Raw genomic sequence first — 14,603 nt, forward strand, 5'->3', positions numbered from 1 at the left:
CTAAAATCTGTTATAATTTATTTGTAAATAAGATCTTCACAACTAACCTAATTTTTTTTTTGTTTGATGCATATGAGTTATATGATTCCTACTAGGGCTGAGCATTTCCAGTTCGGTCCGGTTTTAAACCAAAATAAACAACCAAACTGAAATTTTTTTAAAATTTTTTTGAACCGAACCGAACCGAAAACCGGTTCAAACTGATTAATTTCGGTTCGGTTCGGTTTTTTTCCCTTCCAAATTGGTTCAAACCCCATGGTCCTCTCTGCTTCTCCTACAACCTTGACCACAACAACGTCCAACAATGAGATGTAGAGAAGGGAGAGGGTGGGGGGGCCATATCTTCAAAAGTAGAAACTTTTTGTTTCTCCACCGGAATCAAGCTCGAGCTTTAAGTATTAAGTGTAATACAGGGAAAATATTTAAGCTACTCCATAGGAGAGTTACAAAGCAGACTTATCAGTATGTATTGGATAGGGTTAGACAAAGGCTTACGGGGTGGAAAACGAAAGAGTTGTCCCTGGCTGGGAGAGCTACTCTGGTGCAGTCAGTAGTGTAAACTATTCCTTTGTATACGATGCAAACTACGAAAATCCATGTATCTATTTGTGAGGCTTTGGATCGTTGTAACAAACGATTCATGGAATCAAGTTTGTTAATCGGACAGAGAAGGGAGAGGGTCGGGGGCGGGGGGGAGAGGGTGAAGTGAGAGACAGAGAATGGAGAGGGTTGGGGAGGGGGGGCGGCTAGGGTTAGGAAATGTTTGTATTTATACTGTTTTTTTTTTTTAAGTGCTGGTTGATTGAACCGGTTCGGTTCGGTTCGGTTCAATCGGTTTCAGACTTTAGAAACCGAAACCGAACCGAACCAGAATTTTTTTGTGATTTTTTAATCGGTTAATTCGGTTTTTTTTTTGTTCGGTTTTTTCAGTTTTTTTTTCCGGTTTTCTCGGTTTATCGGTTTTTTTGCTCACCTCTAATTCCTACGCATCAAATATTCAAATCTATTATAATTTATTTGCAAATAAAATCCTCACAAATTATTTTTTGTTTGATGCATATTCCATTATAAATAAAATGAAATAAAACATAATTTTAAAAATTAATTTAAAAACAAATAACATGTACCGTACATTTGATATAATTTATAAAAAAAATTAATTTTTGAATGTGAGTTATAATTTATAATTTATTTTTTACAAATAAATTGTAAAAAAAATATAAAATTATTTTAATTAAGAAGCATGTTTAGCAAAAATGATATAGAATATCAAATAAAAATTAATTTTTAAAAAATATATATAGTATAAATTAATTTAAAATTTACTTAAAGATTTTAAGTAAAAAAGAGCTTCAACACGCGCAAGTAAAAAAGTTAAATGCTGGCCGCAAGTTCAACAAAACATTAACGTTAATTAAAAAAAAAGAAAGTGAAATGCACAAAAACTTGGTGGCAGATGAAGCATAAAAAATGAATGCATGATCCTCTGTCCCCACAAACCTACACCACAACCTTCACATGATTCAACACCACCAGCTGATCATTTCTCTACAAGAATAAACTTAGTGGGGGTGGATTGGAAACCCAGATTGACTTTGCTTCCACACAGAAGAGGAGGAGGAGGAGTAGGAGGGTGGGGAAACCAACGAAAGGAAAACACAGTCACTAAAGGAAAAGGATAAGGAGGAAGAAGAAGCAAACAAATGATGATTCATTGATGACGTCGGACTGTGCTGTGGATGAAGGGCAGATGGCGTGTCGTCTCCTCCGGCGCATTTGTCTTCTATCTTAAAACACAGAATCAGACAAGTTTTAAGTTAAAGTAAAACCAAAAAATAAATAGCAAGCAAAGCAACAGAGATAAACCACGAGGAAGGACCAGTATTAGCACTAGTGTGTGTTAGTATTCCTTCCTTTGAAGAAATCTAAGCTGAAAAATAAACAAAGTCGAGAATATCAAATCATATCATATAGCATAGGTGGAAATGAGAGGAAGGGATCAGATTCTTCAGCTGCTGCTCCTGTATGTGTTTTTGTCTGTGCTTCTAACATTAGCAACGACGTCCTATGGAGTCAATGTGACTTACGATCATAAGGCCTTGTTGATTGATGGAAAACGCAGAGTCTTGGTCTCCGGTTCCATTCATTATCCTCGCAGTACAGCTGAGGTATGCCGTGTGTATATGATGTTTTGTTTTTGTATTTCTATTTAATCTTAGCAGTAGTGATAATTTTGCAGATGTGGGCTGACCTCATACAAAAATCTAAAGATGGAGGGTTGGACGTTATTGAGACTTACGTTTTCTGGAATGCACACGAGCCTGTTCAAAACCAGGTAGGTTGCTCCGTTCTTTCACATATTCTCTTGATACTCTCTGTTTGGTTGGTTCGTTGCTGAGGAAGATTCATTGTATTTATTATTAGAGAGTGATTAATGTTAATAAAATATGTTTCAACAACAGTATAATTTTGAAGGAAGATATGATCTGGTGAAATTTATCAAGTTAGTGGGAGAAGCTGGACTTTATGCTCATCTTCGGATTGGGCCGTACGTCTGCGCAGAATGGAATTATGGGTGGGGTGTTCTTTGCCGCTGCTGAATTATCAAGTGATGCTTAGCCTTTCTTCTTCTTTTTAATTAATTAATTTGTTTATTTGGGAGCAGTGGGTTTCCTCTGTGGTTGCATTTTGTACCGGGAATCAAGTTTCGAACTGATAACGAGCCATTCAAGGTTTTTCTTTATTTCTTATAATTAATTATTGTTTTGTTGGTGTTTTTGTTGTTTTGTTTCTGGGAAGTTTTGGTTAATGGATCCCTCTCTTTCTCTTTCAGGCTGAGATGCAGCGGTTTACGGCCAAGATTGTGGACATGATGAAGCAGGAGAAGCTTTATGCATCTCAAGGAGGGCCCATCATCTTATCGCAGGTCTCTTTCTTTATTTGTTTTCAAGTGTTCTTGTCTTGATGACCAATTATGCATATTCCTTTTCTAGGTTCTTTTGCATCATCAGTCAACTGTGCATATTCTTTTTCTAGGTTCTCTTGCATCACCAGTCTATTAACGTAATCGATCACTGATTGACTCGTTCGCTCATTGAGGATTATTGTTTTCTAGAAGCATAAAGAAAAGCTTCTTCTTTTTTTTTTTTTCCTTTTTTTCTTCCAGAGAAAAGATGGGTTTTTTATGAACGTTTTCCCCCTAAATTTCAGATTGAAAATGAGTACGGAAACATTGATTCAGCCTATGGACCTGCTGCTAAAAGCTATATCAATTGGGCAGCAAGCATGGCTGTGTCTCTGGATACTGGAGTTCCCTGGGTTATGTGCCAGCAAGCAGATGCTCCTGATCCCATTGTGAGTTTATTTTACTTTGTGGCTTATCAACTCAGAATCACTGCATGTGCATGTTTGTGGAAAACAATCAAACTTAAGTTACAGACTCCAGTCTGCATTGTGCCTTCTGCCAATTAGAATATCACACACATGCATATATGACACTCTCTGTTTGGTTTTTTTTATTCTTTTTGAAATTCTTCCAGATAAACACCTGCAATGGATTCTACTGTGACCAGTTCACCCCCAATTCTAAAAACAAACCCAAGATGTGGACTGAGAATTGGAGTGGATGGTAGGATTTGGTTTTAACCTTTAACAATCGTGATAGTTTGGATGATATAAGATGCCTAATCACTCACATCATTCTCAATATTTTAAAAATGATAGGTTCCTTTCCTTTGGCGGTGCTGTTCCCTATAGACCTGTTGAAGACCTTGCATTTGCTGTGGCACGGTTTTACCAGCTAGGGGGGACTTTTCAAAACTATTATATGGTACTGCAATGATACTGGGGAGTCCATGACATTTGAGCAATCCCATGTTATCCCATCTGACATAAACAATCTTACAAACCAAAAAATGTAAATTGATGTATCAAATCTGATTTTTATTTCTCAACTCCAGTACCATGGTGGGACTAACTTTGGCCGGAGTACTGGTGGACCTTTTATTTCTACAAGTTATGATTACGATGCTCCTCTTGATGAATACGGTATGTTTTTTATCTACCTGTTAGCTTTAACAATTGTGTGAAACTTAATATTTATTGTCGACATGATGTTGTAATGATACTGTACCACTTGCAATTAGCTAATGGTTTATTATGGGAATTAACCCATATTTGCTCTGAGAATTTTTCAACGTCCATCTACAAGAGGATTTGGCATATTTGACATGTATTGCAGGACTTGCAAGACAACCTAAGTGGGGTCATCTGAAGGATTTGCACAAGTCCATAAAGCTTTGTGAAGAAGCATTGGTGGCGACTGATCCAGTAACTTCATCTCTAGGTCAAAACTTGGAGGTACATCCCATTTAATGAAATTATTTATTTCGCTTCACATTGGAAACATCAATTTCTGTAGTGAACGAATAGAATTCTTAGATACACTTCTTGAGGACTCAAAGTACTACGATTCTGTAAGAACTAATATTGCTTAGTTAAAATTATTTAAGTTGACCTACCTCTGGGGAGGGTTCATGTTGTTTAGTCCATCTGTTCACCAACTCTGTTAAGCACTCATACCTCAAATTCAGAGAAACAAAAGGTTTGCCATGAAATTCCTATAGCTTGTTGACCATGTTTATTTTGATTTTCAATATGAATGAGAACTTTATCCGCTTGATTACACAACCTTTTGCATTAAAATGTCATGATACTGTAGTAACATTTGTGCCCTTTCTAAGAATTTTTTATATTTTGCTCACTGCTTACAGGTAAAAAATGCGTGGTTTGGTCCTTTTTGTTTTCTGGAAATTAATGTAGATATTTTTAGAAGATACCGGCTTCCAAAATAAGTTCACACATTGCTAGAGTCCTTCAACTTTTGATGTGCTTTCCATGCTTGCAGAAAGTTAATCTATAATTTCTTTCGATGTATTTTCCTTTCAGGCTACTGTTTATAAAACCGGAACTGGGCTGTGCTCTGCTTTTCTAGCCAATTTTGGCACATCTGACAAAACTGTAAATTTCAATGGCAATTCGTATAACTTGCCTGGTTGGTCTGTGAGCATCTTACCAGACTGCAAGAATGTAGCTCTTAATACAGCAAAGGTTAGCCTCATTAGTATGTCTTAAATTTACTTATTTAGCACTTGCTAGATTGTTCAATAATTTGGTAAATATGTGGATCCTTGGTTAGTTGTCTTACCAGACTGCAAGAATGCAGCTCTTAATACAGCAAAGGTTAGCCTCATTAGTATGTCTTACATTTATTTACTTATTTAGCACTTGCTATATTGTTCAATAATTTGGCTAAATATGTGGATCCTTGGTTGCGTAATCTGTGTTTGCATAGTATTATTGATATCTTAAAGACTTGGCAATATTTGAGACAAGTTTCCACAATCACTTCTTTGGGGTAAAAGTCGTGGTCAATGTTCTGATACCTCTATATGGAAAAATTAACTGCATATTTCAGCAATAACAGAGACCTTCAGCTATTACTCATACTTGCCTTATTACCTATGCTCTTTTCCCCAGCTGGGTGGCAATATGTTTTTGCTGAAGATACTTGTCAAATTTCAGTATTTGTCTTCATTTTTGCTTTTTCTAAACCTATATCCTTTCAAACTCTGTAAGAAGATTCCAATGGGGACAGTTTGTATGAAATGTATTATGGTATTGCTAAATGCTGGCTCGGTATTTTCAATTGTTCTAGTTTGGGTCCATTGAAGGTGTCTTTTCTGAAGTTTGAGGAATTTTTTAGGATACATAACTGACCATATTTGACTGCAATCCAATTGGTCAAATATTATTTGGCAGTTCTATCCATTCATGCTATGCGTCTCTACTTGCATTGGAAAATTTAGATGCACAGATGGAGCTGGTCATTAAAGGGTTTGTTTTTACATTTCTTTGTGAATTACATCAGAATTTCTCTTATGCGTCTAAAGACTTAAAGAATTGCACATTAATTCAGTAAATAGAAAATGCTGAATGTCTTGGGATGCTATAAAGGGTAAAATTATTTTCCAACTTTTGTACGTAGCTTCATTTAAACTTCCTGCATGTGAATCGTTTTATTGCACACTGATACATGAGAGCTATGGAGGCACTAGCTAATAGTTGTGCTGTTTAAAATATGTAAATGCAATGTATTAAATTTTCAGTGTGATTTTTCCTAGCCATTCCTGTCTGGTAAGTAATACCAGTTTGCATGTTTGTTGACAATAATTTCATTTGCATTGTCGTGGATTTCCCAAAAATAAAAGGTTTTTCCTTTTAAAGCTATTTAGCAGAAGAAGGTTTTTCTTTCTTTCTTGTGGTTTAGCCCTTCACAACATTCTGCTAGCCGAGTAACCAAAATATCTTAACTTCCTCATGACAGATTAACTCTATGACAGTGATTCCAAGCTTTGTACATCAATCTCTAAAAGGAGATGCGGATTCTGCTGATACACTTGGCTCTAGCTGGAGTTGGATATATGAACCAGTAGGTATCTCAAAGAATGATGCATTCATGAAACCTGGACTATTGGAGCAGATAAATACTACAGCTGATAAAAGTGACTACTTATGGTACTCACTGAGGTACGTCAGTGTATTACTTCCAATTTCTTTAAGTAGGCATGGTCTGTTTGCTTCTTCAATCTACTATGTTGACGTGTTCGATGTCTAAATTTAATAATTTATGATTAATTGTTGTGTATGTAAAAACTCTTTGGTTATCTTGTCACAGTACTGTTATCAAAGATAATGAGCCTTTTCTTGAAGATGGATCTCAAACTGTTCTTCATGTGGAGTCTCTTGGCCACGCCCTTCATGCTTTTGTTAATGGAAAGCTTGCAGGTAATGGAAAATAAACAATGAACCGAGGATTTGCATCTTCTTGTTGTCATAGATGGAAGAAGGCTGCTGTGTAGTTTCAGTTTTGGCAAAAGTGTTCATCTTCGTTTGTTATGTTAATATAAGTATTGGAGCATTTACAGGTAGTGGAACTGGAAATGCTGGCAATGCTAAGGTTGCAGTGAAGATTCCTGTCACACTCTTACCTGGGAAGAACACTATCGATCTCCTTAGTTTGACTGCAGGACTTCAGGTTCGACTTTCCTCGCTAAGATTTATGCAATTTTTTATTTTATGGAAAAGACCTTAATATTTGGATGCATTAATTTTCAATTTTGAAAGAATATGATATCTTCTGGATGAATAAATCCCACCATTCAAATACAATTATTGTCATGCCCCAAGTTTCGCATAAGTTGTCAAGGTGGGAGATCTTAGGTGCATAAATTAAGCCCAGTGATACAGAAGTGATTGCCCCCTGGTATTACAATTTTGTTTGAACCACCCTGGTGTTATAATTAGATGTGATGCAAATTGATGGAAATCTGTGTTTTCTATCAGAACTATGGAGCTTTTTTTGAGTTAAAGGGTGCTGGGATTACTGGTCCAGTAAAACTGGAAGGCCTGAAAAATGGCACTACTGTTGACCTTTCTTCATTGCAGTGGACATATCAGGTCAGTCTTTGTTTTCCGACAATCTGACAGATAATGCAGTTGATACTAGAAAATGATGAACACTTTGGATATTTTCTTAGAACATTTTCCATTTTACTTTCCTTAAAAAGTAGAGCGTGTAGCCAAAAGAATGAATGCAGCATTCTTAAATTTCCTTTCTTCATCTTTTAAATCGAGAATGCAGATTGGACTTAAAGGTGAAGAATTAGGTCTGTCTAGTGGAAATTCTCGATGGCTTACACAACCTGCCTTGCCCACGAAGCAGCCTTTGATCTGGTACAAGGTAATTAGTTGGCTATTGATGATCTAAGTTTAATTAAATATGGAATCCATGATATAATCAAGCCATATGCTATGATCCTTCCAGTTTTACTGTGATATTGGAACTTGGTCAACAATTCGTTGCAGGCTGGGACAATTTTCTAAGCACATGAATTTTTCTCATATTAGATTATAAAGGAGATTTAGACTGAAGTAAACTTTTGGAACCCAGCTGTTCTTCAGACTATGCTAGGTCAAGAGCAGACCTTTTCATGGGCCGGGCCAGGTCATCCCCCTGCTAATTTTGCTTGGCCTGGGCCCATTCAGGCCTGCTACTGAACCTTGAGCTCAGCTCACGACAATCCACGGGCCATGGGATTTTGAGCTTATTGAAAAAAAAAAATTAAAAGGGGATGAAACTAACCAGCTCAAAACTCTGATGTACCATGTCTAATTAGATTAGGATGGAAACATTCTCACTCTCACCCCTCCAAATAAAAAATGAAAATAAAAAATGCTGATTTTGTAGGAAAGGATGATCTTATTATTTCCCATTCATGTTGCCTGCATAGATAATAGACGGACATGAGGATTCATATATATAAGACAATCGTAATAGGTATTAGAAGCAGTTGATCCAGTAAACCGGAGTCAATTTTTTAGATTTTTGACGTACATGATATTTTGTGATTTCTTATAACAACCGGAGAGATTAACTGACGGCTTTGTCATATCTGGAGTTATGTATACTTCTGGTCTTTCCATTTGGTTGAACATGGAAAATTTCACACTAATTTCATTTTGTTTGTACATTTACATGTGTTCGGATGTTTTGAACACTCAAATTGGTTTCCTTATTCGCACGTTTGAATTGGATAGCTTTGCAAGTCACCAGAATTGCATTTGGTCTGTGTCACCATCTGGTTGTTCTAAATGCTGCGGAATTGATTTCTTAAAACTAACTTCTGGTAATCATGTTCCAGACCAGTTTCAATGCCCCTGCTGGAAATGACCCAATTGCAATTGATTTCTCGGGGATGGGGAAGGGTGAGGCATGGGTGAATGGACAAAGCATTGGACGTTATTGGCCTACCAAGGTGTCTCCAACTAGTGGTTGCTCCAACTGCAATTACAGAGGATCTTACAGTTCAAGCAAATGTCTCAAGAACTGTGCAAAGCCTTCTCAGACATTGTAAGTGCTCAAGAATCTAATGGGAAGTGCTTGGAACGTTTCAAAGTTTTTGGTTGTGATATTTAGTAATGCTGCAGATACCATGTGCCCCGTTCATGGGTGGAATCAAGTGGCAACACTCTTGTCTTGTTCGAGGAAATCGGAGGGGATCCAACTCAGATAGCTTTTGCTACAAGACAGAGCGCAAGTTTATGCTCTCACGTGTCAGAGTCTCACCCATTACCGGTAGATATGTGGAGCTCAAATTCAGAAGCAGAAAGAAAAGCAGGGCCAGTACTATCATTGGAGTGCCCCTTTCCTAATCAGGTCATTTCTTCAATCAAATTTGCAAGCTTCGGAACGCCTCGCGGAACTTGTGGGAGTTTCAGTCACGGCCAGTGCAAAAGCTCTAGGGCCCTTTCTATTGTACAGAAGGTGCGACTCTGCTAATTCTTTGAATAGGGTTCTATGCATATATCTAAAACTTGTGGTGGTTTGTACCGACAAATGCTATTTTTTACAGGCTTGCATCGGATCAAAGAGTTGCAGCATCGGAGCATCGGCCGGTACATTTGGCGACCCATGCAGGGGAGTAGCAAAGAGTTTAGCAGTTGAAGCTTCCTGCGAATAAGATTTTGCTTCTTGGGACAAATTCAAGTGTCTCAGAAAATGCAAAACTCATGGATGTTGGTTTTTACTATCCATCTTGTGCAACAAAAATGTGATTTAATAAACAGACAGGGAAAATGAAAAAGAAGAAAGGAAAAGAAAAGCATTTAGTAAATTAAAGACTAGCAACTTTCCTGCTATTATTTATCATTTCAATCCAAACACAAAACTTACCAAACATCATACAATTTTTAGTCAAAAGGGTACGAATACAATTTTTATTTTTTCAGTTTGTTACCAGTATCGGGATGCTCCTAAATGGTTGCGGTGCCAGACTGTGGTTGAAACCTGCAAACATTGCAGACAGGGGAGTAGAGGGAGGGAGTCTGGTACTTGTCCTCTCCTCCCATCATTGGCATAGGAACCCCTATCTTGACAGGGCTAACATAACCTGGCCTGTAAGTCTTTCCCAAGACACCTTCGACGAGATCTGTAAGGTTGAAGAATTTGAACTGTGTTTCCAAATGAGCAAAAGCATCGTTTTCTGGTAGCTGGTAGTTGTGTGCCCTGTTTTCTTCCTTCCCAATAGGCCTCACCTTTATATTTAGTTCGACCAGGTTGGCAACTTGTACTTTTACAGTGTTGGTATCATCGGTTCGTTCCACCACCACCTCTCTTTCTTCGCCGTTAGCTCTCCACTCGGCGTCTCCATCAGTGGGAATATTGTCGACTGTCCGGCCGTTCCACTTCACCGTGAGAGCATCGAAGTTATCGTCCCATTTTGAGACTCGCTTTGCTGCGATGACTAGTGTATGAGTGTCGAACATGATGGAGAGGGCTTGCACCCATGTGAAATCGCGAGTCCTGCCTTTCGGTCGAGTTCCGATGAAGTGTGCATTAATTTGGAGGTTGTCATCGGAGACAATAGCGAAGTTTCCTCCCTTTGCGCCATGGAAGTAGAACATCACTCCGTCACCACCAACGAAGCGAGGATCGTAGCAGAGGGAGCCATATCCATTGCAGTTTGGTCTTCTAACTGCATGCAAAAGACATAGTAAAAAATAGATATACGACGGACTAGTTATTAGTTTTAGAAGCTGCAGCCAAATAATTAACAACAAATTAACAGCAGCAGGAACACAATATAACTTACACTTGCAAGTAACTTCACATTTGCTACTGCAGTCGATGAAGCATCCCTTCTGCTTCTTGTTCTTCACGGGCTTCCTCACCTTGCATTGATCTGGACACACAAGCGTCTTGCTTTGGCAGGCCCCCCTTGCTTGGCAGAAAGCTCTTTCATTTCCTGAAGGTGATGGCGACAACATGGAGTAATGTGTTATTGCTGCGTCATAGGGTGACTTCTTGCCTTTGCTGGTATCACCTTGAACAGAGTATGCTTTCCTTGAAACATATACAAGAAAGAATGCTGCTAGAATGCATGACTTTCTTTTAATATCCATGTCTGCAACCGAGCAATGTCGAGAGAGAGAGAGAGAGAGGAGACGGGAACGATAGGGTTTCAAAGGGTGAATATATAGAGAAGAGTTGTAGGTTGATATGAGGTGCAGCCAGCTAGGCCTTGGTGTTCGGCTTAATTCTAGTAAATTTGCTTCTTCCCCTGAGCGAAGAGTTGAGAAGCGTTGTTTCTGCTAATATTCTATGGGTCTGCCCTCTGGTTAGTGGATCTAGTGGATGCATTGCTGGCTTTCAATCTAAGTTTTTGCTACAATTTCTTTCGTTTGCTTGAGTTTCATGGCCAAGTTTTCTCCAACTTGCAATTGTAAAGACTCCCGATAAATGTTAAGAGAATTCACACGCTACAAGAAATATGTACACTCGATCTTAAAAGCACACAACAGCTCACTAGAACACGTGATTTCACACGCTAAAAAAAATAGGAATAAGCATGTATTTCATATTACCAATGGGTATAGAATTAGTCAAAATTATAATCCGTATTTAAATTAAAATAACATTTTTTAAATTTTTTAAAAATTTATTTTTAACATCAACACATCAAAATAATCTAAAAATTTAATTTAAAAAAATTAATTTTTTTAAAAATATAGTTAAACTGCGCTCGCAAACATCTTTTAAAGTTTTCAATGCTATACAAAATCAATCCTAAACCTATAAATTTTATCATCAAGTTATTATACAATTAGGATTAAAATTTATTTTACATCATAATAAGTCTCCACCCTAACTTAAATTCCTTTAATAGCCAAAACTCTTCACACATTAGCTGTGAAGCCTATTAGAGATAATCCTTGATGCTATTGGGTATTGAAATTAATTCCAAGTAATGCTTGAACTTGAACAATAAAAATGACTTTGTTAATATGTAGATTGATTATTTATAGTAATAATATTCTTCGCAACAATATCATCTAAAATATTAATATCCTGAATAAAATATAAGGGTGATAATTTTTAATTTGTTTTAGTTTTTATATAAAAAAATAATTAAATTGAATTTTAAAAAAAATAAAAAAACTGATTCAAATCAACCAGTTTTAATTTGATTCGGTTTAGTTTTTTAGAACAAAACTCAGTTGAAATCGGTTTGGCTTGGTTTTTCTGGTTTAAATTTGGTTCGATTTTTTTGGTTTTAAGCTTAAAAAATCGAAACCAAACCGAACTGGTTAGTCTTTTTAAAATTTTAATCAGTTTAATTGGTTTTTTTCATGATTTAATTTTTTTTGATTATTTTTTCTGATTTTCTTGATTTAATTAGTTTTTTGATTTTTTTCTCACCCCTATAAAATGATACCACTTTTTCCTCTCATAATTAATACTAGATTTGTTGCCCGCAATACAATTCTTGTGTATATTTGCCAACCTTTTTGAATTATACTTTACAAAAAGTGTTTTTTTGGATCCCAAAGGGCTTAATGTTTACAGATTCGATGCAGCATTGATTGGAGAACATTATGCTAATGCAGTCTTCTGCTTACTGCTTTTTTTCCTGGGAAGTCACATGCTCGGGCATTTCAAAACAAGTTCTTTTTATTCAAAATAAGTTCCAATGGAAGTAACGAGGACGAGAGGTTAATAATGAGAGGGATATAGCTTAATTGGTTAGGTTTTAAGTTTATTTTTTAAAATTTACTAGTTTAAATTTTATAAATCTTAGGATCACTGAAAATTTACATTGTTATTAATTTCAGAACTCGTGAGATTAATTGATGTATGTACAGACTAGCTCGAACATTTATATTAATAAAATAAAATAAAAAGTTTCTATGCGGTTAAAGTGAAGCGCCAAGATTAATGTAATTTTTAATAAATAAATTGGCCATTTCACTAATGATCGGTATTAATCTTACATGATATTATTGCACAATTTATTCACTGGAAAATAGTAACAGTTAACTCTATGAGATTCTTTAGTGTTCCTCTCTCACCAGCTCCTTACTCAAGTTAATAAAGCTTGTAAGATCTCGAATAGAAATCACTAGTATATTTGCATGGAAGTCACATGCTAGGGCATTTCAAAACAAGTTTTTTTTTTCAAAAACAAGTTTTTATGTTAATTCTAGGAATGTTATTTAACTAATTAGATTTTAAATTTATTTTTAAAATATTATTAGTTCGAATCTTACAAACCTCAAGACTTCTGAAAATTTATATGGTCATTAATTTTAGGATCTGTGAGATTAGTTAAGGTGCATACAAGCTGATCCAAACACTCACATTAATAATAATAAATAAATAAATAAAAGTTTCTATGTTGTTAAAGTGAAGTGCCAAGATTAATGTAATTTTTAGTACATGAATTGGCCATTTCATTAATGATCGGTGTTAACCTTGCATGATATTATTGCACAATTTATTCACTGGAAAATATTAACAGTTAACTTTATCAGATTCATTAGTGTTACTCTCTCACCAACTCATTACTCAAGTTAATAAAGCTTGTAAGATCTTGAATGGAAATCACTAGCATATTTGCATGTGATATGCTACATGTTGGATTTTTTTTTTCCCCTAAACTTAAAGAAATTGTTAAGAGTATGAAAATAAATTTGACAGTATCATTAAATTTAATCAAATAGTTCGATCTTGAAACCTGTCAATTTAGCTTCTTGTCTAACTCGAGTTTCGAATTAAAATGCTTGGAAATTGATCCAAAATAAATTATTTAATTTAATAGGATAAAAAATAACTTGGATAACTGATAAAAATATGATATAATTTCTACAAAATCTTTGAAATAACAGTTGTTTTTATATTAAAACAATGTCAGATCGGATCGATCTTGGTCACCATGTAACCTAGATTATGGAGTTCAATAAGTTTAATAACTTTGTTGTTTTTGCAAATTTTATTTTTATTTAATTTTATGATAATATTAGATGTTTTTAAAAATAATATGTGTAGCCATTAAGTAGCATAAAACCTCAACAAAAATACATAAAAAGAAGTATATCTAGTTTTTTGTATGATATAAGAAATATTAAATACCTTAGACTAGGTCTCAATTTTGTTTGTGAAATCAAAGAAATTATACCAATTAACATGTTTAAGCTTACATTCATAGGTGAGAATAGCCAAGTAATTCAACTTTAACCCTCATTTATATAGTGTGAGCAACATCATATCATGCCACTTTAGATCAATCTTGTTGAGACTTGAGAGATCTGTTGAGTTCAAATTAATGGACTCTCCCAGACACAATGCATGATGCTCACATGGCGTGAACTACTCAGACTTAATTTCCAAGATCTTAGACTGACGAAAATGGTAAGTATGCAGGTTGAGCAGAGACAGACAGTCGACATACGTAGTGATTATCCAGTAAATTAACCACGTGCATGGCTATCATCAATGGAAGAAATTAAGAAACTGATGCGATCCCAGCTAGCTCAAGCTGGCAATGGATTTGCAGCATTGATTCTGGAGCCTTTGTAGCTAGCATCCCAACTCTAGATTTCTATTTTTAATATCGCTGCTCTGTGTGCAAGGATGCTGGCTAATTTTCAAATACTAGCTGGTCTGCTTCTTCAAGAGATTAACTATTTGTAATCAATGGGGGCTT

The 14,603-nt window shown here is 35.9% G+C and overlaps 2 protein-coding genes across 2 annotated transcripts; one reads left to right on the forward strand and one right to left on the reverse strand.

The window, feature by feature from the left end:
• The first annotated feature begins 1,448 nt into the window (after positions 1-1,448).
• Positions 1,449-9,769, forward strand: LOC118034732 (beta-galactosidase 8). Its single transcript, XM_035040092.2, has 19 exons — positions 1,449-2,168; positions 2,240-2,335; positions 2,463-2,575; positions 2,666-2,732; positions 2,834-2,926; positions 3,211-3,354; positions 3,540-3,628; positions 3,724-3,829; positions 3,960-4,047; positions 4,241-4,359; positions 4,948-5,109; positions 6,386-6,588; positions 6,737-6,846; positions 6,987-7,096; positions 7,405-7,518; positions 7,703-7,801; positions 8,763-8,971; positions 9,049-9,385; positions 9,474-9,769. Exons 1-19 carry the CDS (start codon positions 1,986-1,988, stop codon positions 9,579-9,581), a joined length of 2,550 nt encoding a protein of 849 aa, XP_034895983.1. The 5' UTR covers positions 1,449-1,985; the 3' UTR covers positions 9,582-9,769.
• Positions 9,714-11,332, reverse strand: LOC118034734 (uncharacterized). The gene is made up of 2 exons (XM_035040094.2): positions 10,713-11,332; positions 9,714-10,595 (listed from the first exon to the last, which is right to left on the reverse strand). Exons 1-2 carry the CDS (start codon positions 11,020-11,022, stop codon positions 9,874-9,876), a joined length of 1,032 nt encoding a protein of 343 aa, XP_034895985.1. The 5' UTR covers positions 11,023-11,332; the 3' UTR covers positions 9,714-9,873.
• Between the last annotated feature and the right edge of the window lie 3,271 nt (positions 11,333-14,603).

The sequence above is a fragment of the Populus alba genome, chromosome 9 (genome assembly GCF_005239225.2).
Source record: "Populus alba chromosome 9, ASM523922v2, whole genome shotgun sequence".
NCBI lineage: Eukaryota > Viridiplantae > Streptophyta > Magnoliopsida > Malpighiales > Salicaceae > Populus > Populus alba.